General features: G+C 47.8%; 1 protein-coding gene across 3 annotated transcripts in view; it reads left to right on the top strand.

Moving 5' to 3' along the window:
• Positions 1-20,637, top strand: part of Mob2 (MOB kinase activator 2) — a 56,531-nt gene extending 35,894 nt beyond the window's left edge. The window contains exons 1-5 of one of the 3 annotated variants that reach the window (XM_041667107.1): positions 3,290-3,414; positions 12,805-12,965; positions 13,147-13,240; positions 18,814-18,938; positions 19,615-20,637. In XM_041667107.1, the coding sequence (XP_041523041.1) occupies positions 3,305-3,414; positions 12,805-12,965; positions 13,147-13,240; positions 18,814-18,938; positions 19,615-19,925 (801 nt within the window). In that variant the 5' untranslated portion in view covers positions 3,290-3,304 and the 3' untranslated portion in view covers positions 19,926-20,637. Of the gene's footprint in view, positions 1-3,289; positions 3,415-12,804; positions 12,966-13,146; positions 13,241-18,813; positions 18,939-19,614 lie in introns of those variants that run through there. The other 2 variants (XM_041667109.1, XM_041667108.1) reach the window with 2 other exon arrangements.
• Positions 20,638-23,985: the final 3,348 nt, after the last annotated feature.

Here is a 23,985-nt window from a genome sequence, read left to right on the forward strand (position 1 = left end):
AATAGCCAGCCAGCCAGCCAGATGAACATTTTAGGTTTGTTTTTTGTTTTTTTGTTTTTGTTTTTGTTTTTGTTCTTGGCAGTTTCCGAATAGGGGCTCCTGAACTTCAGAACTGTAAACTAAACAAGCCCTCTTTTTAAGATTGCCCAGTTTCCGTCTGACCAACCCTGCAACTACCCAGGCCCAGAACCAGGCCTATCCCAACATCTACTCTGTCTGTGATCTGCTGGAATACGTGGGTTGGGGGTCCTGCAGACCCAGGCCTACAGGATCTCCATGACACAGGGCAGCAATGGCATGTTCAGGAAGAGTCCCAGTGAGGGCTCAGTGTCAGTAGTGTAGCAGAGACCAGGGGCCTTGAGCCTAACCAACAATTCTTTACGATGACTGCCTGCATGTAAAGATACATGGATAAGGGGTTGGGTTTACTGTGTGACTCGTTGTGTCCATGACAACTTTTATGATGAGATTTTCCCTTTTTTATCTTAAATTCTGTTTTATTTTATTTGTGGGGGGAGGTTGCAGGGGCAGAGGGCAGATACGAGGGAATGGGAGATGAGTAGGATTGGGAGGCGTGATATGAAAGATACAAAGAATAAATAAAAAAGAAAGTTAAAAAATTATCTAGCTTCAGCTTATTCTTTTTTTAATTTATTTTTTAAAACAATCTTTTCTCATTTTACATACTAATCCCAGTTCCCTTGCCCTCCTCTCCTATTGCTCCCCCTATCTTCCCCTCCACCCCACTCCTGTGAGGCAGGACCAAGGCCCTCACTCCTGTATCTAGACTGAACAAGGCATCCCTTCAAGATAATGGTCTTCAAAAAGCCAGTTCAAGCACTAAGGATAAATCCTGGTCCCACTGCCAGTGGTCCCACAGACTGCCCCAGCCACACAACTGTCACCCACACTCAGTGGGCCTAGTTTGGGCCTATGAAGGTTCCCCCACTGTCAGTTCAGAGTCAGTGAGCTCCCACTAGCTCAGGTAAGCTGTCTCTGTGGGTATCCCTATCATGGTCTTGACCCCTTTGCTCATATTTTCTCTCTTCGATTGGACTCTGGGAGCTCAGCCTAATGCTAGCTAGATGTATCCCTACATCTGCTTCCATCAGTTGCTGGATGAAGTTTCTATGATGACAATTAAGGTAGTCATCAATCTTTATTACAGGGGAAGGCCAGTTCAGATACCCCTCCACTATTGCTTAGGGTCTTAGCTGGGGTCATCCTTGTGGATTTGTGAGAATTTCCCTAGTCCTAGGTTTCTTGCTAGCCTCATAGTGGCTCCCTCAATCAAGATATTTTTTTAAGATTTTTTTTTTTTTTGAGACAGGGTTTCTCTGTAGTTTTGGAGCCTGTCCTGGAACTAGCTGTTGTAGACCAGGCTGGCCTTGAACTCACAGAGATCTGCCTGCCTCTGCCTCCCAAGTGCTGGGATTAAAGGTGTGCACCACCACCTCCTGGCTCTTTTCAGGTTATTCTTAATAGTAAGACAGAATAAAGTGATGCCGGTTGCTAGAAGTCATATTGGATGCTATCTCTCCCATCATCGATATCAAACTCATCGTCAGACCCTGGTGCTATCTCCAGAGCATGCTGGGCAAGTGCTTCTTCCTACTCCATGTTCCTCAATGTTTGTAGAAGCTGCTAGCCCAGACTTCTTGTTCTATCCCCATTAGTACATGCCACCAGAGAACCAGAGACACCTGTGAGGAATATAAATTAGGTCATGCCACTGCCCTGAGTAAAGCTGTTGATAATTTTTTGTCCTGATCCCCTTTCAGGACTTTGGGCCAGCCAGGTCCAGCCTCTTTCTGTGTCTCTACCATTGCACACCACTGATGCCCCCTTTGGTTCTGGCCTTCTCTCTGTTCTTTAGCTAGCTGGTTGGTTTGTTTTCCCTTCTCAGTGTCACTAGGGTCTCATCTCACAGTGTGACAGTTTGACTTACAGGTTTGTGTGTTCTTATTCATTTGGATACTGTTTTTTAAATTCTAAAAATTGACACATAATCAATTTGTGGGGTCCAGTTACTATCGTTGGCATCTCAGAATCTGTTTGCACTAGCATTCTTTCCTGGTCGTGGTTTGTTTTTCTGCTTCTTTACACATCCAGTACTTTTTAAAAATACTACTCCCTGGAACTATATTATTCAAAAAGCTCAGTTTCTTATAACCAGACTACTCTCCAGGAGGTAAGAACAAGCTTATCAGCAATTACCTACTCACCTGTGGCTAAACAAAGCCTCTTCCTTCCTGAGAGAGGCTCTGTGCAATGGAGACCTTGCAGGTAACCCAGCCAGGACAGCTAGGGCTCCTGACTCAGAGACAAGTCATGTGGGGGACTCTTGGTGGGAGGTTAAGAGGGCCATCTGCCTTCCTTTCCCCACAGCTTCTGTCTAACCGTGGGGAAAATATAAAACACCCAAGCCTGGTTCATACCTGTCACTTATGTGGAGAAGTGCTGTAGAGCCTATCCCTTGATTGGCGGCAGCATGGGAGCTTGACTCACACCCAAACTATAGTGGAGTTTGTGGAGCAGAACCTCCCTATCAGTCCATATTGGCTACTCTGACACCACAGTGGAGTTCAGGATGAGATGGAGTGGGAGTACCACTCCCAGATATTTGATTTCTATGGCTGGGCAGTCTCCTGTGTACAGAAAGCCATAAAGAAGGTCTTGGCTACACAATTTGAGAGCACATGAAATGATGCAGATATTTCTGATGCCATAGTGGCAGTGGTCCTGGCTGGTAGGCCTAACAAGCAGTCCAGAGCCAGCTTTGTGCCCTCCAAATTCTCCAGAAGCCTGTTGACCTTTTCAAAGCTTGTCTGAAGCGCACCTGCAGAGTAGCAGCAGTTGTGCCCACTCCGGAGGGAACCTCATGGCCTGTTGATCCCTTTTCTGAGCGTGCTTGCTGCAGAAGCCTTGCCTGCCTGCTGATTTCCAGGCTTTACTCTTCAGGACTGTATTCAACCCTAGGCCTAGGTGGCAAGGGAGGGCCTCCAGGTGTGACTTGGGCTTCTCTGGCAGGCCCCTCCTACTGCTGTCTGCCAGGTCTCCTCCCTTCTGGCTTTGTTGATCCCACCCTGCCCAGCCAGCTCTTCACCACTTTGAAAAAGCAGTTCAGGCACTCCCCTATTTCGCCAGCCTGGGCGGCCCTTGCTGTGTAAAGAGAGCAGCTGTTTGTCTCTCCTGTGGTCCTCATTGGCCTAGAGCAAGGGCGGAGGGCACTTCCGAGGGAGGGAGCCCAGATCTGCATTGCCTGGCCTCCACTTTCCCTCACCAGCTCTGCACTCCCCACATCATGTTTGGAGAGCACTGCAGTCTCCCTTCAGAGCGAACTCTGCTCAGCCATCCCCCCAAAACTGGACTCCGCTGCAAAATGGTGCTTCAGGCCGTCAGCAAAGTGCTCAGGTAACAGGCCCAAAGACAGTCTGCCTGGGAGGCAGTTGGCTGTGGCCCTGATTGCCTTCTCAGCAAAGCAGCCTGCTATGCTGAGCCTGCAGTGGGGTGGGTGTGCCGTCCTGGGCCTAGAGCTGGGCCTAGCAGCCAAGCTTACTGCTTGCTGCCCAGGAGCAGCAGTCTGCATTAGATCTTTGCTATGTGTGGCTCTCCTTGAGATAAAACGAGTCCTACCTTGCTCCCTCTGGAGAGTGCTGGACAGTGAGTGAGAGTGCCTTTATCACCAGCAAGTGTGTCTGGCTGGGCTTGTGTTTTTTGGCCAATGACTGTCTCTTGAGCATGGGCCTTGGCCAAGGCAAGGATTTCCTGGAGCTTGTCCTTGTGTGTCCAGAGAAGTGATGGTATGTGCTCCAGGTGCCTGCAGTATGTGAGCTGCTACTGGGTGCTGCCAGGAAGACTTTTCAGACGTTTTTAACCTGCAGTGGTGCTCTTTCCCCAATTCTGGGGTGTGTGTGGCATGCAAGTGGATGGGTGAGAGGGTATATGCGTGACTTGGTGGGGTGGCAGTTTCAAGGCAACTTGTTGCTCAGCCACGAGGGGAGAGGCACTGCCATTTAGAGTCCAGTCAGTTTTCCTTCAGTGATAGAATCTTGTATTTGCCTCTCAACCCAATAGGTCATCTCCCTTCCCTTCCTCCCCTCCTTCCCTGCCTCCCTTCCTCCCTCCTTCCCTCCCTCCTTCCTCCCTCCCTCCCTCCCTTTCCTCCTTTCTTCCCTTCTCTTTCCCACTCCCTCCCTCTCTCCCTTTCATCCATCCTTCCTTTCTTTGTGACAAGGTCTCAATATGTAACCTTGGCTATCCCGGAACTCACTGTGTAGACTGGCTGACTTTGAACTCACAGAGATCTACCTGCTGAGTGCTAGGATTAAAGATGTGTGCTGCCATGCCCAGTAGAACTGTTATTTAAAATGAAAGTAAGTAGCATTTGCTTTTCTAGTGCCTCTTTTGACTGTGAACTCCTAAAACAGAACTCTTGGTGAGGCTTTTGACATGAATCCAGTCTCTGGTAGCTCCTTGCAAGTGGCTGATGAGTTTTGGGATATATGTGTCTGTGCATCTGCCTGTCCCTATTCACCTCTGACCCCACCTGTTCCCCTGGGTCACTGCCCCACATCATTAACTGAGTACCTGAACAGGGAGTATCAGCAAAGTGGTGATATCACCTGCCCTGATTTGGAATATTATTGATGGTGACAGTATACACAGAGGACCACACACATGTCAGTATGTGTGTTTCTACATGTGTGTGGATGGCAGATACCCTCATTAGCTCCAGGCAGGCTAAAGAATGGCACTTACCTGCCAGTGACTCTTGGCTGTTTACTCTGGGTAAGGTCCCGTTGGAAGACATCTTAGCCTGGCCTTCCTGAAGATCACATTGAGTTTAATAGGGTAAGTGGGTACTGTCTAGGCATACCTCAACCCTGATGTGTCTGTCTCTCTACTGCCTTGTTCTTCAGGTGAGTGGGTCTTTTACTGGGTTAAGGACACCGGTGAAAGTGTGCCTTGTCTGTGGCTGCTACTAACCTTTCTGGATAGGGGGCACAGAATACTCTTAAGAGAGAGCTCCAGTAACCTTCTCCATTGCTTATGACCCCAGCCAACATGTGTAGTGAGATGGTCTGGGAGAGTCTTCCCATCTTGGTCTCTGAGGCCAAGTATTGGGCAGTGGAGTTAGTGAGGACTTAGTCCAGAATGGGCTTTCCAGTCTAGAAATGAAATTTTTGGGCCCCACAAAGACCTAGGCCCAGATAGATGCTGCAGAAGAATTGGTAACCTGAGGTAAGTATCTTCCCTATACTCACAATTCAGTGGTGGGAGACTAGCTGTTGAGGGGCTGGGGAGAGCCTGGGAGTATTTGGCTGGGCTGTGAGGGCTATGCTAGCTTGGATCCTTTGTCCCAGGGGCCCTACACTGGGAAAAAGTATCATTATAAACTTGAAGTTAGTGCTTTGAGTAGACTGTAGCCAGACTTCTTAGCATCTAGTTGCACTCTGCCTGATAGTAGTGTTTCTCAGATCTGGCCTGGGAGGAATTGTATCTATCTTTAAGCTCCTCATTCTCCTGCTCCCTTGCCATACCCTCCTCCAGTGTTATCCCCCAGCCCCTCAGTGTTAGCATCTCCTTCCTTAATGTTGAGCACAGGCCTCTAGATGTTAACTTCTGATCCCTCATTGCTAAATCCCCACTTTATCCAGCCCTTCAATGTTAACCCAACTGGGACTGGTCAGGTGGCAGGGTGGGAAGCAAATACATTCTCTGTTTCTCTAGAGACCTGAGCTGTTCACACTCAATATTTCGTACTTCCTTTGAGTGATATACTTTCCCACAAGACTCTTGTATCCCCTCCCCCACTATCCTCAGACTTTAGTGTTCTTAAGCCCTTCAGCCTCTTGACTTGCTATGTATACTTCCCCCAAGTCTGAACATCTTTCTCTTGGAGCACTCTGCTTCATGAGCATCTATGTTGGGTCAGAGGCTGGGGGAATCTGGGTGGTGTGCTAAATGGGGGCTTGTGGCGAGGTCATGTAGGCTAAGCAAGAGCACATCCCAACGTAACATCTCACCATCCCGGTCCCAGAAAGATGCTGCTAGCCTACCTCCCAGTATAACACCCACAGCCATCCTAGCCTCATGCTTGGTACCACAGATGCCACAGAAATTGATTCTCTCTTATTTTTTTTTCCTGCAAATTTCTGTTTCTCCTCAGAGGTCAGACTATCAACCAGGATTGATTCATACCGTGTGTGTGTGTGTGTGTGTGTGTATGTGTGTGTGTGTGTGTGTGTGTCTGATAGATGAGGTCTTAGAGGACCAGGGGAGTTTGCAATGTGGGCAGGAGGTGGACAGAACACTGTGGGCAGCACAGGCATTGGAGCAGGGGGAAGGAGGCTAAGGCCAGATGGAAATGTGGGAGGCAAGAAGGTGATTCTGGTAGAGCCTGGATAACTCTTAATGTAGGTGTTTTACTTTATGAGTAGGTCCACCTACTCACTGGGGGCCAGCCTCAGCCTCACTGTTGGGGACTTTGTTTTGGCAGTGTCTTCCCAGGAGCTCATAGCACCTGTGTGGATGTGGTGTTGCCTAGACTCACTAGTCCCTTTAAGACAGTCTCTGTGCTGCTCACACTCAAGGCCTTGGCTGCATAATCCTCCTTTTACAGAGTAACTGTGGTGAGTGGTTTAAGGGGAGCAGGAAGAGTCTGTAACCTCAAGCTTGTATGCAAGCATGGCTAGCCACTGATGCCATGGTCTCTAGCTCTCCTCGGATCCTGGAAGATGTTTGCTCATCCTGCCAGGTGAACACAGAAACACTGGCAAAGGAGCTAGAAGTGGTTTTCTAAATGAGTCTAGTGCCCTGGCTAAGCCCCACTGATTCAGGGAAATGAGAGAAGTTGGAGTTTGGACTTTGATGTCCTGCTAGTGTTCCACTAGCACCTGCCACATTCTTCCTCAAGTAGAACCTGGGCCCTGGGCTGCCTCTTGTTCCTCTTGCCAGAGTGAGGGCTCTGTGACTATGACTGGGAAATTTAGGTTGGCAGGAGAATGTCGCTGAGTGCAATATGCTCTGGGTCCCAGGTTGACCCTTTGTGATGGGGACAGTAGCTAAGTGGGGAGGTGACTGAAATAGGGAAGACTTGGGGCCTGGTGTAAACATGGTGGTGTCTAGCATGCCATCTACTTGCCGCCTTTTGACTTCACCCCAAGCCTCTGTGGCGCCATTACAGAGTGAGGCAGGCCCTTCAGGAACACTTTTCCTCATCAGGGTTGGGGAGTAGCTTCTGCCTGAAGGAACTATCTCCTCCCTTGCAACTGTGAGTGGGTGTGAGGGCAGGATGTTGTTCATAGTACATCCTCCCTGAATGGGTCCTGAACTGTGCTCAGGAGCTGTGGTGATGGCTGCTTCCTACCATCAGCTCTTCTTAGTTGTCCTATTTTTATTTCCTTTAGCTTTTAAGTGAGCATCTCAAGCCCCAAAGCATGGACATTGCTTGACAGCTTGACTTTTACCAGCCCCTTTCTTGACTTCTAGGATAGGACACACAGAAGATAGAAGGTAGCTTGCTAGTCTTGAGGACACTACAGGCCTAATCCAGCATTAGAGAAGCAGATCTCTGTATTCTGACCAAATAGCAGGTGAACTCAGTAGTGGGAGACAAAGGTTCAGAGAAATGCCAAGGACAGGGAGTGGATGTGTCCCAAAGACATTGGTAGAGCCCCTCCTAGGGTTTATCTACAACTCCTGGAGTTGTAGAGTCCCACACTGCTGGGCTGCAAGACTCTCTAGAAGCCCCTGTCAGAGGGACTTGAAGTACCCACTTTCTGTATGGTACACCCACACCTGTGTTTCGGCCCTAACAGACTTCTGTGCTGTTTCCCTTAGAGCTTGTGCTGGTTCAGGAACCTCAAGGCTGGGCTGTGCCCTGTCCTGTCCACTGCTTGGTTCTGGCTGCTCTTGGCCCTGCCCCGGAGGCTGAGCACACATCGCCTTTTAAGGCTAAGCTCTGCCATGAGAAGCTGAAAGGAAAACATTTCCCTGGCATTCAGGGAACATTTTTCTTTCCTCTTTCTCTTAAATAAACCATCAGCAACCTTTCAAAGCAAAGAAAGGAAAAAATAGGTCACAGTCAGTTAGAAAGACCTTTCACCCCACCCCCATCTAGCCTTCCAGAGCTGTGGAAGACAGGATTCAGAGCCAAGTTAGGCTGCCTCCTAATGCTATGCATGGTAGCTGGTCTAATTGCCTGTGTTATCAGGTCAAAAAGAAAGGTATATAAGAGGTGCCCTGGCCTGAAGCCTGCATTGTACTTCATCTGGACAGGCAGGGCTAACCTGGAGTGGGCATGGTAGGAATCTGAGCCAAAGGCCACCTCCTACACACACCCCACCAGCCCTCGTGTTTGCAAGGAGGCCATGGTCTTAGACATATGCCTTTAACACACTGTTCTTCTTTGCTTGATGCTCTGACTTCTTACCCTTGTGGAACAGAGTGGGCATTTCTAAGGAGACTGCTTCTGGGTTCCTCTGTTAGATCTGTTCCTTGTAATCCCCTGGTCTGTTATAGGCTCTGTATAGCCCAGTGCTCCTTGCAATTGGTTGCCTTATAGAGAAGGCCTGTGTTCCTGTTCTTGGTCCTCCAGCTGTCCAGTATCTCCCACTGAATCCCACATTGAGAGTTTCTGATCAAAATTATCCTTTTCTGATCATAAGGCTTAATGCCAGTATCAATTTACACCTGACATGTTAGAAGTCAGAATGTTCACTACTGAAGAATTTGTTTTATTACATGAGGTCAAGACTCAGCTTTACTATGGGAACACTCATAGTGCTTCTCAGGTTTCTCATCCAGTACTCTCATTGTGAGCCTGAACATGTTAGACATGTGTGGGTGCCAGCTGGCAGTTCAGAGATTGGTAGAAACTCCTTTGTTTCTAGCATTGTATGGTCAGTGCCTAGAAGAACCTGATTTCCAGTGTGTGGGTCTGACATGACCAGCCAGGAACCTACAGACTCTTTCACTTGACTGCCTTGAGGAGCTCATCCGGGAGATTTCAGGTCAAAAATCTTTCTGACCAGGTACAGACTTAGCTACGTAAAAGAGATTTCAGCAGAATCATCTGTCTTCTGGTGGGCTAGTGCCCCATAAAGCACTCAGGCCAGGTAGTTATTGCCAATGGGGCACTGCAGGCCTCCTCTTAAAGGGCACACCCTATCTCAGTGCTCCACCAGTGTCTGGGGAGTAGCTGGCCTGAGGGAATTGCACATATATGTCGTTGGGGTGCCACTCCATGGCTTTAGGATTTCTATTGAATGAAAACAGGTCCGTCCGCCGTCCGTCTGTCCTTCCTTCCTTCTTTTCTTTCTTTTTTTCCTTCCTTCCTTCCTTCCTTCCTTCCTTCCTTCCTTCCTTCCACTGGTGCATGCCTTGAATTCCAGCACTCAGGAGGCAGAGGCAGGTGGATCTCTGAGTTCAAGGCCAGCCTGGTCTACAGAGCAAGTTCTAGGACAGGCTCCAAAGCTACAGAGAAACCCTGTCTTAAAAAAAATGTAATAATAAAATGTTTATTGTTCAAAAATAGACATAATAATCCCACTGTTAACAGAGCAAAAAATTTTATTATAAAATCTTCAAAACAAGGTAGAAGCTTAGCAAAGAGTCCTGTGCTGTCTGGCTTGGGAGGAGACTGGATTTTCTTATTGCCTCTGCCTTTACATGGGGACTAGTGGAAGGAGTCTCAGTGCTGAGGCAGAGCCTTAACCTTGGGGGTTGTTATCTCTTGCAAGGTCACTCCATGAAGGGTGACAAGGTGGGGGTGTTGTGCCCTGTGTGGGTATGGCTACACCCTAACTGCTCAGTGGTAGAACATATCAGCAAGACCTAAAGGAGGAGCTTGTCCTTTACTGGGGAGAGTACTCTGTCTTTGGGTACCCTTTTATGGGTTGGCAACCTACTACCTCCCATGGGTGGTCTTTTCTCTGAAGCTTTGATGGTAGCTGTGCATCCTCCTGGAACTGGCCTGCCTGGAAGGTAGAGCTTTGGTGTAGCCTGTGGGAGCCTCTGCTCAGAAAAGCTCTTGTGTAATGTTACAGCTCTGAGGGCAGAGGTATCCTGGCAATTGGGAACCAAGGAATACCACAAAGTAACACCACACAACAAACCTCACATAAGAGATTTATTGGGAAAGGAATTAGAGAGTGGCTGCCTCTGCTTAGTTGAGAAACAGCAAAGAACTGAATAGGAGGCAGGCTTTATAGGGCAGTGATTCTCAACCTGTAGGTTGAAATCTCCACAGGGATTGCATATCAGATATCCTGCATATCAGAGATTTACATTACAGTTCACAACAGTAGCAAAATTACAGGTATGAAGTAGCAACGAAAATAATTTTATGGTCAAGGGCCACCACAACATGAAGAACTGTATTAAAGGGTCACAGCATTAGGAAGGTTGACAATCATTGATGTTGGGTTTCTTGCGGGGGGGGGGGGGGGGGAGGGGGCGGGCACAACTTTCCAGGTTGGAGATTGGTGGGATTTCAATTTATAAGGCAGGATGTAACTAGTAGGATTCCCAGAGCTTGGGCTTTTTAAAGTCTGTAGGTAGGAGCTTGGCCACCTGCATTATAGGGTCTAGGTCAAGCCATCATGATCCTTAGAGTGTTCTATGGGTGGAACCTGATGGTTGGAGGTCCTCAGGGGCTGTGTTGTGTATTGGGGGGGGGGGGAGCTGGCAGATGGAGGTTCTCAAGGGCGGGACTTGACACTTAACACACCTCGAGGGGCTTACAATCCCCCTTTTTTGTTTACAATTGATAAACAATCAGGAGTCAGGAAAGGAGGGCAACAGTACCATTAGACTACTCTCTGTTGAATGGGGGCAAGCAAGGTATAATTAGGAGTTGTAGGCTTCTGACTCTACTGTAGCTAGGGGCTGGTAATCCTGTAATAGCAACTGATTAAAAGTCTGGTTAAAAATCTTTTGGATCTGTTGTTGAAGAAATCTAGACAATAAATGTATAAGGCAGGATGTGACTAGTAGGATTAAGAAAAGGAGGAGAAAGGGGGTTAAAATTCCCTATTGGATTGTCAATGATCCACTAGCCAGAGGCATCAAGCTGTTTCTTATGGTTTTGGAGATCCGTCTGGAGTTGTTAGATCTTATTTTTTACTGTACCCAACTGGTTGACATAAAAGCACATTTTTCCTTAAGGAAGAGACAAAGACCACCTCTGTCTGAAGTTAGTAAATCTAACCCTTGTGGATTTGTAGTATTACAGTGGCCAGTGAGTTTATTTGGCCCTGGAGAATAAAGATGGTCTGAGCCACCCATTGGAGATCCTGGATGAAGTTAGGGGAAAACTGGTGGTAAATAGCTAGGAAAGAAGTCATTCTCTCTGCTTCAGTGGCGATGCCAATGGTTATACCAAGGACTTTGAGAAAGCATAGGACCTGAATCATTCATTTGTCATGCCATGCTGCTATAAACCCTGTGATGTGAATTGGCAGGGGTCCTTCGCCGGGTACTGCCTGTAGTTTTGGAAAAAAGGACACAAGGGCACAATTCCCAGACCACCCAATGGGTAGACAACAGGAAACTTGAGTGCTGCAGGGAATCGAGACATTTTTGGGCATAGGGCCTCAGGTCTGTGGAATCGGGTGTGCCTACAAAAGTTAAAGCAATCTGTGATGTCAAAGAGAGAGCTGTGGGAGATGGAGTGGTAGTGATATTTGGCAATGATTGGTGAAATAAGAGTCTGATAAGCCGATGGGCAAGGCCACAAATGGTGGTTGTGAGTTTGACCCAGGAGGGACACACAGTCAACATTCTCCCAAGCAGTCAGAGTGTTATTCAGTAGCTGATATATAGAGGGTAAGGTCTGAAACAAGAGATGGTGTGACAGGGAGGTGGGATCTCTAAGAGGGGTATTATTAGAGATATCAGGAGCATTGGACCATTTCTGCTATGTCTATACCTAGGGGCTGAGAGTGTGGGGTGTGTACCCTCTGTACTTTGATCATGCCTGATGAACGGCTATGATACTACTATATAGTAAAGTTTACCAGTGACCGCCATTTTCTATCTAGGAGGCCGTAGGTTCTTAATTAGGATGTAAAAGATCCTCCATTCTGAATAAAAGGTAGAATGCCTTCCTGAATATGCATTATGTCTCCTACAGGACCAATAAAGACAGTCTCCATAAGTATCTGACCAATGTCGACAGTAATTTCTAGTTTGATCATAGAGAAAACAAGTACAGGGGACAGGCATTTTAGAAAGTGATTGAAGTGTTACAGTATCTCCTTTTGGCAACCTGCTGGTGAGCTGTCTCCATACCCCACCTTGTGAGTGGTCTGGTTGAACCACTGGGTATAGGTTTCCTGAACCTTTGAAATCTTAATGTAATAATAGCATAAAGGGGAAAGAAATCAGAAACATTTTTTCATTACCTTAAATCACTTCCTTATACATTCAGAACTTTTATTTACATGCACTAAAACACTTTCTCAGACCCTCAGACCTTTATATATACATTTCTTAGACCCTCAGATCTTTCACCTTGGAAGAGCAGCTTTTTGAAAGAGGTTTATGTTTCAGGCACCAGGTGCTGCCCCCTGCTGTCATGCCTGTGTTGCAACCCAGGTCCACAGTACTGTCCCCCAGAATGTCTAGAGTCATGACCGTTTGGATTGGCCACTCAGTTGCCCTGAGCAGTCTGGCCTTTGGTGGTCTCTCCTTGCCTGCATCTGATTTAATTAACCCAATGTGTGCAGGGTCCTTCCCCTGTGGTTTAGGCCCACATTGGGACATGAGGTGACCATGAAATCCTTTCTTTCTTGGCAGGAAATCTAAAGCTAAGCCAAACGGCAAGAAAACTGCTTCAGAAGAGAAGAAAGTATACCTGGAGCCAGAGCACACCAAGTCCAGGATTACCGACTTTGAGTTCAAGGAGCTGGTAGTGCTGCCCCGGGAGATCGACCTCAACGAGTGGCTGGCCAGCAACAGTGCGTGCGGGTGGGGAGGCGGGTCCAGCAGCTGCAGGGCAGGGAGTTTCTCCCCATCTCCAAGTACCAAGTACCCCCAGAGCAGTGGTCCATGGACAGGCTGAACTCAGCTGAACCCACTCCCTATCACGCCAGCTGGAGCAGGGGTGTTTACTCACCTGGCCCTTTGCTTCTCTTCCAGCAACAACATTTTTTCACCACATCAACCTGCAGTATAGCACAATCTCAGAATTTTGCACAGGAGAGACGTGTCAGACAATGGCTGTGTGCAACACGTGAGTAGCAGCCTGGCCATAGCACTTGTTGGGAATGTGGGATGGGTTGTGATTGACTTTGCTGTCTTGACTACTAGGCTTCTCGGACTCCATTCTTAAGTGGAGTCCCTGTACAATCTCAGGCTAGGCAGAGTTTTTCTATATGTGAGGGGCCAGGTGTCCAGCGTGTCTCTGCTGAGGCATAAAAGATGCTAAAGAGCCATCAGGTGCCAAGGGCAGGCCATTTTTAGATGGCCCCTGAACCTGCAGAGTGCTCATTGTCTCATTCTATTAGTAGAGGTGTCTTATTGACAATTCCTGAACAGGTCTAGTGCTGACAGCTCTCTTCTAGGTATATGTGTATATCCAGTGCTGTAGTATGCAGGTGCCTTCAGGGTCTCCAAGATAACTCATCTTGCTTTTTGCATAGGAAAGCCATTGGATGGCACATGTCTGCCCACAGCCCTGGGTTGATGGTACGAGTGACTATGCTAATGCACACAGAAGGCTGAGTCTGGCAGCTGAGCTTACCTTTTGCTCACTTTGTGGAATCACTTAATTCCTACTATAATCCCTTTGCAGGAATCATGTGAGACCAAGGAATTATGGAAACTCAAAATTAGTTTGAAAGGAAAAGTGGGTTAGTCATAAATCCACAGAACTTCTTGCTGTGCATCAGCCCTGGAGGTTTACCTAGGTTGGAGAGGATCTTCTGCATTAGGCCAGCTCTCATTTTATCCTTGCAGCACCTGCAGGATAACCCCAAAAGGCCAGCATTGGGATCTAGGGAGATAAGACACATTCAGAAACATGGCTAAACAGCTCCCTCAGAGACTCCTTTACATTGACAGAGTTCAGTGAATCCTTAAGGACTGTCCTGTGAAATAGCCCAGACACCAAGCACAGTAAAGGCCCTGTAGCATCCAAGGCAGTACTGTGGGACTTGGGGAAGCACCCCCACGTCTCACGTGTCACAGGGAAGAAGCATTACTCCACATTCCACATCCAGCAGCCATGCCCTTGAGGAGCACAATTGAATGGACCACTGCAAGCTGTCTGACCTACTGCCAGAGAGTTCCAACCAGTTCTTCAGGTGTGTGACAGCACAAAAGGATACAGCAACAGGAGAACTACAGATTCTTCTCTGGAGCTCTCAGAAGTTATTGGAGAGTGAAATCAAGTGTGGTCTGACACATTCTCGGAATTCAGAGAAAGGACATATAAGCAATGGCCATGAGAGGCGAGAGGTGCCCACTTCCTGTTAGTGACCAACTTTTCCCAGCTGACACCAAACTCAGAGTGAAATGTTGAGCATGAAAAGTCATGCATGTACTTTGAAATTCTTTAAGCAACTTCAGCATTGACATGAAAGCATCCAGTCAGAACTATAATGGAACCAAATTGAAATGGAATCGTTAAAAAGGTAGGGGTGGGGAATATAGCCCCAAATACAGCATGAACACAGAAGTATGAAGATCAAAACAAGAACAAGCAGAAAACCAACATGGTAATGTAAATCCAGCAGCTGAGTGACCGCCACAATGTGAGCATAAGAGTTTCCAAGAGATTTATATGAAAATATTCTTGTAGAATTAAATTTGAGCTTCCCCATGAGAAACACACTCACCGTCATCAGTCTGGACTGCCGTAACCAAATGAGGGTCCTGGAGGCTACTGAACAGCACTGGTATATTTCTCATGGTTCTGAGAAGAGCTTCTCAGTTCATGAATAGCACACTACCTATTATCATGACCTTAGGAGTAAGGATCATTACAATGATTTGAGGGACTTATATGCCATTCATTTTGGTTGACTGGTTGATTGACTGGTTAATTTATGCTGAAACTCAGCATTATGCATGCTAGCAAATGAGCCACATCTCCAGCCCTGTTTAAAGTTTTATAAGAGAGAGAATTCTGCCATTCTGTCCAGGCTGACCTGGAGCTGGCATCCTCCTGCCTTTATCTGCCAAGCTGAGATCACAGGTGCACTCTACCCACCTGCTCCTGGCTCATTGCAGCACTTTAAATGCAGTAATGTAGTAAAGTTAACCATTGCAGATGGGAGATGGAACCTAGAAAACACTAACAAATGGAAGCTAAAGTAGCTCTATTCATAGCAGTAGAGACTCAAAATCAGCCAGGTTACAGAAGGAACCTGTGTTGTGAGTTGGAAAGGGCTGTTCATCAGGCCAGTAGTGTTCCTCATTGCCTGTGTGCCAGATGGCAGAGCTTCACAAAGCATACCACCAGCTGCAGGGGGAAGGGCAGGGGCAGAGGGGCCGAGGTGCCATGTAAGGACATTCCAGTGGATTTTGATTGTGTTTTTATAAATAAAGACTGCCTGAAGATCTGAGAGTAAAACAGTCCCACTGGTTAGCCTTCCAGACCAGATTATGATGACACACACTTTTAATCTCAGTAGTCATAATGGCACACGCCTTTAACCCCAATATCCATACTAATTGCCATAGAAACTGGGCGGTAAATCCCTTTAATCCCAGCTCTAGAGAGGATTATAAAATGGGAGGAAACAGTTCTCAGTCACATAGTCTCCTACTGAGATTCCAGGAGGAGGATCACCATTTCAGACTGAGGTTGAGGTAAGAGCCAGTGGCTGGCTGTTTTGCTTTTTGGATCTTCAGGTAGTCTTTATTTATTAAAATCCACTATACCAGCCTAGCAGCAAAATGCACCTTCTTTTCAACTTCACAAGGAGTGTTCACCAAACATAATGCCCTGGCTCTCAGAAGAGCTCTTGGCAACTTTTAAAGAGTTGAAGTCACACTAAGTGAGTTATCTGATCATTGTAGAGTTAATCTGGAAATCAGTGTCAGAGAAGTAACATAGTTCCAAACACTCCTGAATTATCCACGGGTCAGGGGGGGAAAAAACAATCTCAAGGGCAATGAGAAGTTCGTTTGAACTAAACACAAGTAAAATGAAAAGTATCAGAATCTGTGAGATCTAGTCAAGTGTGATAGCTTGCATCTGTAATCCCAGTACTTGGGAAGTTGAGGCAGGAGAATTGTTTTAAGTTTGAGACAAGTCCTGACTACAAAATGAACCTGTCTAAGAAAATGCAAAAATAAAGAAAAGAAAGAACAATTTGTAGCAGGGCAGTGAGAACAGTTTATAACACCAAGTGTGTATTTCAGACAAAGACTTCAGAGCAAAACCAAAACCAACCCAGGGTAGACAGAAGAAAGGAAATCATAAAACAAGAGTGGAAGTCATTCAAGTTGAGTTCTAGAAACAATAAGGGGAATGCATGTTTGCTTGGAAAGAGCAATAAAACTGATACTAGATGAGACAGAAGATCGGAATTATAAACATAAGAAATCGGAACAGTTCACTGTGAATCCAACAGTTGTTACAGAGGTAATTAGGAAACTGCCAAATCCTCTCCAGCTATTACACAGCTGGCATGAAGTCCACTGTTCTTTGGAGAAGAAAACTTGAGAGCTCATCCAGTTCAGTGAGATAAGGGAGAGGGAGGAAAAGTCCACATCCGAAAAGAAGAAATCAGCTGTCCTCCTTGCAGAGAACACAGTTGTGAGACTCTGAAGGAGTCCAGCAACGAAATAAACTGTGCAAAGTCAGCACACAGAAACAGTCAAAGGTCTGCATGCTAGCTGTGTATGATTGAAAGCCTAACTAATCAGAACCATTTACAATAGCCCTAGAAGCAACAAAATGCTTAGGCATAAACTTAGCATTCATAGGGCTCTGTTTCTGGAAACCACAGAAGTCCAGGACAGTGAGTCAAAGACAACCACACTGTGTTCATGGATGGGAAGACAACAAACTGAACATACAGATCTATGTTCAATAAATCTGTGGTTTAATGTGTTCCCAATTGAAAACTCCTCAGAGATATTAACTGCTAGACTGGTATGTTCTGGAATTTACATGGCCACGGGTAGCTGGAGTAGCCACAACAACAGTGCAGCTGGAGGAGGCACAGTTTGAAGTTACACTGCCAACCACAGTGATATAAGAGTGTAGTGTGGATCAGAGGTGAGACAAACGGTAGTGGGTCAGAGCAGCAACCAGAGGAAAATCAAAAGCACAATTGTTGATTTCTCATGAAGGCGGCCAATGAAACTGAATGGAGAGAGCACAGTATTGTTTCCCAACGGTGGCTCTGAAATGCAACTTTGCACAGAGGAAAGGAAAAGTACCTCAACTTTAAGCCTCACGCGTGATGCAGAAATGGCAAAATACAAAGCTTTTAGAGGGCAGGAGAACATCTCTGTGACCTAGCATTAGGCCCCTGGACATTACGTCAAAGGAGCAGTCCACTGATGAAAAGGACTCAGCCCATTGGATTTTATGATGATTCAGAAATTTTGCTCTAAGAAACTGAGGAGAAAGAACAAACACAAACTATGCAGAAACATCTGGGAAGCATCTGTTGCACAAGAATTAGGATCTGGGACATGCAGAGAATTCTTAGTGCAGCAGCATGCAGGTAGCAGTTTGATTGACAAGAATGGGGAAGGACTAGTTGCCCCAGTGACAGTATGTCAGCCACTAAGAAGATACTCAGCACTGGGGTGTTAAAGAAACATAATGAAACCCACATTGGGTATTGCAGAACTAGGTGTTGGGGAGCACACATCATACTGGTAAGGTACAGGTGACATAACATGTGATAACGTTGACACACTCTCATGAAATGATGTACAAACATGCTGTAACAATAACCCTGTCCTTGGCTTTTGCTTTAGAGACATGAAAACTTGTATTTACATATTCTCCCCATGAGAACATTTGTAACAATGTGGTCAATAATTGTCCCCAATTGGAATGAATCACAGGCCCTCAGCAGGAGCTTGGAGGAGCATGCTGTGCCCTTGAATCCAGGGCACCTAGGTGGTGTGACATCCCCACAGCATGGCCAGATAGCAGAGACTTGTGAGAGACCTTCATCCAAGATCTCCCAAGGAGATGCCTGAGGGGGCAGCAGGCAGTGCATCAAGGGTAGCACCAGCTTCTCTTGGCAGAACACAGAATAACTGTGACTTTGCACATGATTGAGGCCCAGGAACTCTATACACCCAGTATCTCCTATCCCTGATGTTGATCTTCTCAGAACTGGCAGTCATAGGAGGACTGGCAACCCCATGCTAAAGAGTATTGGGGTGGGCCTCCTGGGGTCAGGTCACTTTACAGCAAGCATCTATTTCCCCTGGGGAAAGTGTGACTTCTTATTCTAGGAATAGGGCATCACCAAGGATCTAGGCTCTCTGATCAGTCTCAGGCCACCTCCTAGACAAATATCTGTGCCCAATTAATTTTAAGGGGTTTATTTATAATAAATACAGACTTATTTAAAAGAAGTAAAATCTGCAGAACTAAGCAAAATGAAGGTGTCACATGGGGCTCCCTGCACTCTTGGTTCTGTACATGAGGCCCTTGCTTTGCTCAGATGCTGTTCTGAGCATTCTTTGTGTCCTGTTGGAACAGTTGTATATAGCTTGCCCACCCGACTGCCACTGCCTTTGTATTTGTACTGTATGAGTGGGAGCCTGCACTGGGGTGGGTATTTGGCAGGGTTGTCACCCTGACCAAAGTCTCTGTCCCTACAGACAATACTACTGGTATGACGAGCGGGGGAAGAAGGTCAAGTGCACCGCCCCCCAGTATGTTGACTTTGTCATGAGCTCTGTGCAGAAGCTGGTAACTGATGAAGATGTGTTCCCCACAAAATACGGTATGTCTCTTGCAGCTTGTACCCAAATCCTTATGCAAAGCCAGCAGGTTCTTCAGCACTGAGCTAGAGAGTGTCTGGAGTATGATTGCAAGTGGGGTGTAGAAGGGCTACCTCCAGCTTTGTAACTCTGGTTCCTGCTCAGCAAAGGGGGCTGGGCTAATGAGGGAGGGAGGTTCCCATGCAGGGTTCAGCTCAGTTAGAGCCAAATACCCACCTACACTCTGGGGACCCAATACTTGGCCCCCCTTTGGCCCCTGCTACCATCTCTGCACAATGAGGCCATCACAGTCCATCTTGCTGGGGTTGGTATTTCCAGACCTGTCAAGGTCCTAATGAGGGCTCAAACTCATCCTGAGCAGCAAAAAGCCAGCACTGTTCTACAGGTATCCTCGTGTACTTGTTACTGCTCCTCTAGCTGGTCTGCAGATAGCCCTGGGGTGTCTACTGAAGGAAGCATATGAAACCTGAGGGCCCACCACATATTCTTTGCTGTGCAGGTGGCCAGCATGGCTTAGCCAGTGCCTGTTACTCTGGGCACATGCCACTCTGGGGGACAGGTTGCTGGGAACGCTGTGGAAGAATAGTAACAGGTGTGAGCACTTCAGGCCCATCCAGGAGAGCCTAGTTGTAGGAGCCTGGCCTCATTGCGGGTCTATGACATGTGGCTTACCCCTAGGTAGAGAATTCCCCAGCTCCTTTGAGTCCTTGGTGAAGAAGATCTGCAAGTATCTGTTTCATGTATTGGGCCACATCTACTGGGCCCATTTCAAGGAGACCTTGGCCCTTGAGCTGCACGGACATTTGAACACACTGTACGTGCACTTCATCCTTTTCGCCAGAGAGTTCAACCTGCTCGACCCCAAAGAAACCGCAGTCATGGACGACCTCACTGAGGTGCTGTGCAGCAGCCCAGGTAGCGGTGGTACCACTGGGGATGGGGCTAGCAGTGGAGCTTCCGGAGCACAGAACCACGTGAAGGAGAGATGAGCCTCCAGGGCCAGATGGATGCACATGTGCAAAGAGACAACTGTGTGTCTGTGTGTGCGCACACATTCCCCGGGCGTGCTGGTGGCAAGGTCTGAGGGCCCCAGGCTGCGCAGAGTGTGGGCTCCATGGATGCCGCTGGAGTCAAGGCGTGTTTCCTGACTTTCCTGTTGGATGGATGAGTGCTGTTTGTAGTGAAGAGCCTTTGGAGTCATTCATTCATTCAACAAACATTTATTGGACTGATGTTTTGATTTTTCTTCTGTGGGGCTTTCCTTCTTGGGTCTTCCATGTGGCTCTTGCCCTCCCCTCCCCTCTCTCAGAGGGGCTCTGCGGCTTTGAAAGTAGCACCTTGTGAGGTGTCTCCCCCTTGCGGGGCTTGCTCTGCAGACCTGGAGTTCTGCTGTGCTTTGGGGATGGGCTTTTTACAGAGGCCCACCCTACAGCTTCCATCCCTAGCCCTTGCCTGGATCTTGGCTCGGAGCCCCTAGGGTAGAGAGGCCTGGGGTGACCCTTGAGGGCCCACACCTGCTGCTTGCTCCTGTCACCCCTTCTTGCTGCCTCCTCAGTGCCCATGGAGGTCCCATTTGTGCATAGGGGCCAGGGTAGCATCAGGACCTGGCTGAGTCCCTGTGTGGAGACAGGGCTGTCAGTGAAAGGCAGAATCTGCTTTAGTTCATCTGTTCGGTCATAATAAAAGAATTCTCTCAGGTCAGAGCCTGTGTCCTCTCGGTCTGCTCTTTCATATTGCTTTTCTGAGTCTTCCCTGAGGCTCCTTGACCTTATCCTCACTCATTGCACCTCCTTGAGTGAGAATGGAGGCCTTTCAGACCTGTTTAGATATGGCTCAGGCTCAACATTAGGGGTCCAGAAGGAGGCAGCCTGCTGCTTAGGTGGGGACTGGGCCTAAGCTCAGGCCTGGAGCTGGCCCTGGGCCCAAGAGGGCTAAAAGGGGCGGGGGCGGGAGACAGGCATGGTTATGGCTTGTTCCTCACAGACAACAAACTTGACTCTTTGGATTCTAGCAGCCTGTTGGCTGTGCTTGCCAACATCTCCTGGGATGCTCTGCCCCGACAGGTTTCCTTTAAATTGTGGGCCTTCCTGGGTTTTAGAGTTCACCTGATCTTCTGGTTCTTCACTTACTGAACCATCAGCAGCCCCCTTGGAGGCTGAACTTGAGGCTGGAAGCTCTTCTGTTAACTATGGGGATTTAGCTCCTGTAAACACCTTGACCAACCTCATCTGTCTTCTGACATTCTCAATAGCTATCTGCCACTGTCTAATGATGGCCAGAAAATTCCAGGGTACATGGAGTGTTCAGTCTACTCCCTCTCTATAGGCACCTTCTGAGCTTGAGGCAGGAAGTAGGCATGTTTGAGTCCAGCCTAGGGCTATACAGGGAGTGCCTATTTTAAAACAAAAACCCTCCCTGAACCAACTTAAAGCCTTCAAGCCATTAGTCTTAGTTCCTGGGAACAGAACCCATCAGACTATCTGAGCCTCTGCCCCTGGGTATTGCCCACCTGTCTTAGCAGAGACCCCTTGAGTGGAAACCCAGGGTGCCCATGAAACTGTTATGTCTAGGACTACTATAAGGAGCCTGTGCTGGGGCCTCAGCTTGCTGGAAGTACCAGGGGGAATCATTGGGGCAAGGGAATGCAGGAGCAAAGTGGAGCTTAGCTCATTGAGACTTCCCTCTCCTCAGCTCCCAGGGAACAAAGCTACCATAGCCCTGGCCACCCAGTGTGGGGGAGGGTGCCTAGTGCAGATAGAGCCCATGGCTGGCTGCTAGGAAGATGGGCTTCTAGCTGGAGCTGCTGTGTGGAGTCTGAGACAGAGTCTAAGTAGCATGGTATACCTCCATATCTCCGGGTGGTGGGGTTTGATCTGACAGGAAAGAGTGGCAAGACCTCCAAGCACATGGTGTTGCCACACAGCCTTCTGAAGGCTATCCTTGAAGGTATGGACATCTAAATGAGGGCTGCCACCTGCTGAGCTTTGTGCTGGGGCCCAGCTTCAATGCTCTGAGGCACACAGGGCAGTTGTGTGTGCTATCTACCATATGTAGATGGCTTCTTGCTGCCTTCTTGTCCCTGTCGTGGGTTCTCACCTGTACAGGGGGAGTTGATCCATGAGGCAGTCCTTGGATTTAGCCTTTGGTGAAGTGAGCTCACTGCTGATAGAAAGGCATGTGTGGGGCTGGGCGGTGGTGGCACACACTTTTAATCCCAGCACTCGGGAGGCAGAGGCTGGCGGATCTCTGTGAGTTCAAGGCCAGCCTGATCTGTAAGAGCTAGTTCCAGGATAGGCTCCAAAGCTACAGAGAAACCCTGTCTCAAAAAAAGAAAAGAAAAAGGAAAGAAAGAAAGGCATGTATGGAATGCCTAGAGGTCCCTAAATGGTAGCAGAAGTATGGTTGTAAGTGGGGGTTGGGAAGTGAAGGAAAGGATCCAGCCAAGAAAACCCACTCCACCCCTGAGAATGCTGAGTTGCTGTGACTGGTTGGTGAATGGAAATACAATGTGAGCAGCACTGCAGGTGAGGGCTCAGGAGAAAGACATGCCACTGGGACTGAAAGATAAGTGTAGTAGGAGAGTGACTGCACAGCTGGGCTGGCAACTGGCAACTGGAGCATCTGGCAGAAGTTTCCAAACAGCATGAAAGGCAAAGCCTGGTCTTGCCAGTGTGCAGTCTGAGGGAAAGAAGACAGAAGAGCTATCGCCCAGCAGGGAGCTAACATGTAATTACTGAGAAGCACACAGGCTATGTGAATGACAGATGACATGCAAGTTTCACTGTCAGGACAATGTGCTCCAGAGATAGAAGCCCGAATGAAGCTGGGCAGTCCTTTGAACCTCACAGCTACTAACACCTTTGGTCAGCACCCTGGCCAAAAGCTGAAAGTAGAGCAAAGATTATTTGTGAAGGACTTGCTGGCCTGTAGGACTTCAAGGCCTCACCATCTCCCCCAGGAGCTGTGTCATTCTGCCTTCAGGATGGAGACTCACCAAGGTAGAGAGAGGTTGGGTTCTGAGCATTTCTTCCTGAGGGTGCCAGGTTGTGCTTCACCCCTGGGCTCTGAAGCACCCATCAGAGTATCCCTCTGTTCTGCCTATACACTTACTGCTGGGCCAAGTTATGTCCTGAGATGGGGGCTGGCCTCTAGAGGCCTTCTATTTACTTTTTGGTAGTCCTCTCCTCATTTTAATTTCTTCAGAAGAGTGTGCAGGCCAGTAAGTTTAATACTCAGTGTGAACTCATGAGGCTTCCTTTATTTTTTTATGAATAGTGGGCTGAGCTTGTTTTGCCTTATATACAGTTAGGAGTAGGTTCCTTCATGGGCCCTAAGGGTGCAATAGTGTGCAGATAGGAAGCTGCTGGCCTACTTAGTGCCCACCAAAACTCACTGTAGCCTATATATCCAATGGGCCAGCTGGAGGAAGATTGGCTGGGGGTGGGTGGGTTGTTGTTCTTAGCAAAGCAGATGCAGGAAGAGAAGACACGGGAAGACATCTTAGCACCCAGACCCAGGTAATCAGGCACCTCTTGATCAAATCCTTACCTAAACAAACATTTCAAGCCAAAGTTAACTGAAAAGCTCAGATAAGAGCTTGGTCCCTTGTCCTCGCCAAGTACCTTCGAAGTACCACACTCCTTAGAAAGCACAGAGACCTCCAGAATTAAGCAGAGAGTGACTCTAGCTTTACTGTGTTGCTTTCTTATCCTGGGTTTTGAGCTTGATTCTGCAGAGTTGCCTGCCTCCATTAGATCACAATAAAGCTAGGCAAAAATGGCTTAGATGTCTCTGGTAAGATTGTGTGTTAACTAGGTCTTGTGCCAGGGCAGGACCTCATTTGGGTCTACTCCATCCCCAGGAAATACACAATAGTGTCAGAGAGCCCCAAAAAAGTAAAAGTAAGCTGGCATCAACTAGGCAGAGGCCAAGGATGCTGTGAACTCCTACAGTTCCAGGCCCATTAGCCCTCCCCCCAACTGTCAGTATGCTACATAGTAGAGCTCTGCCACCAGGCAGTGTGGCACAGGTGTGCCAAGTGCACTTTTC

This window comes from Microtus oregoni, unplaced genomic scaffold (genome assembly GCF_018167655.1).
Source record: "Microtus oregoni isolate MIOR12 unplaced genomic scaffold, Mior012 000016F_ref0000370, whole genome shotgun sequence".
Classification (NCBI taxonomy): Eukaryota; Metazoa; Chordata; class Mammalia; order Rodentia; family Cricetidae; genus Microtus; species Microtus oregoni.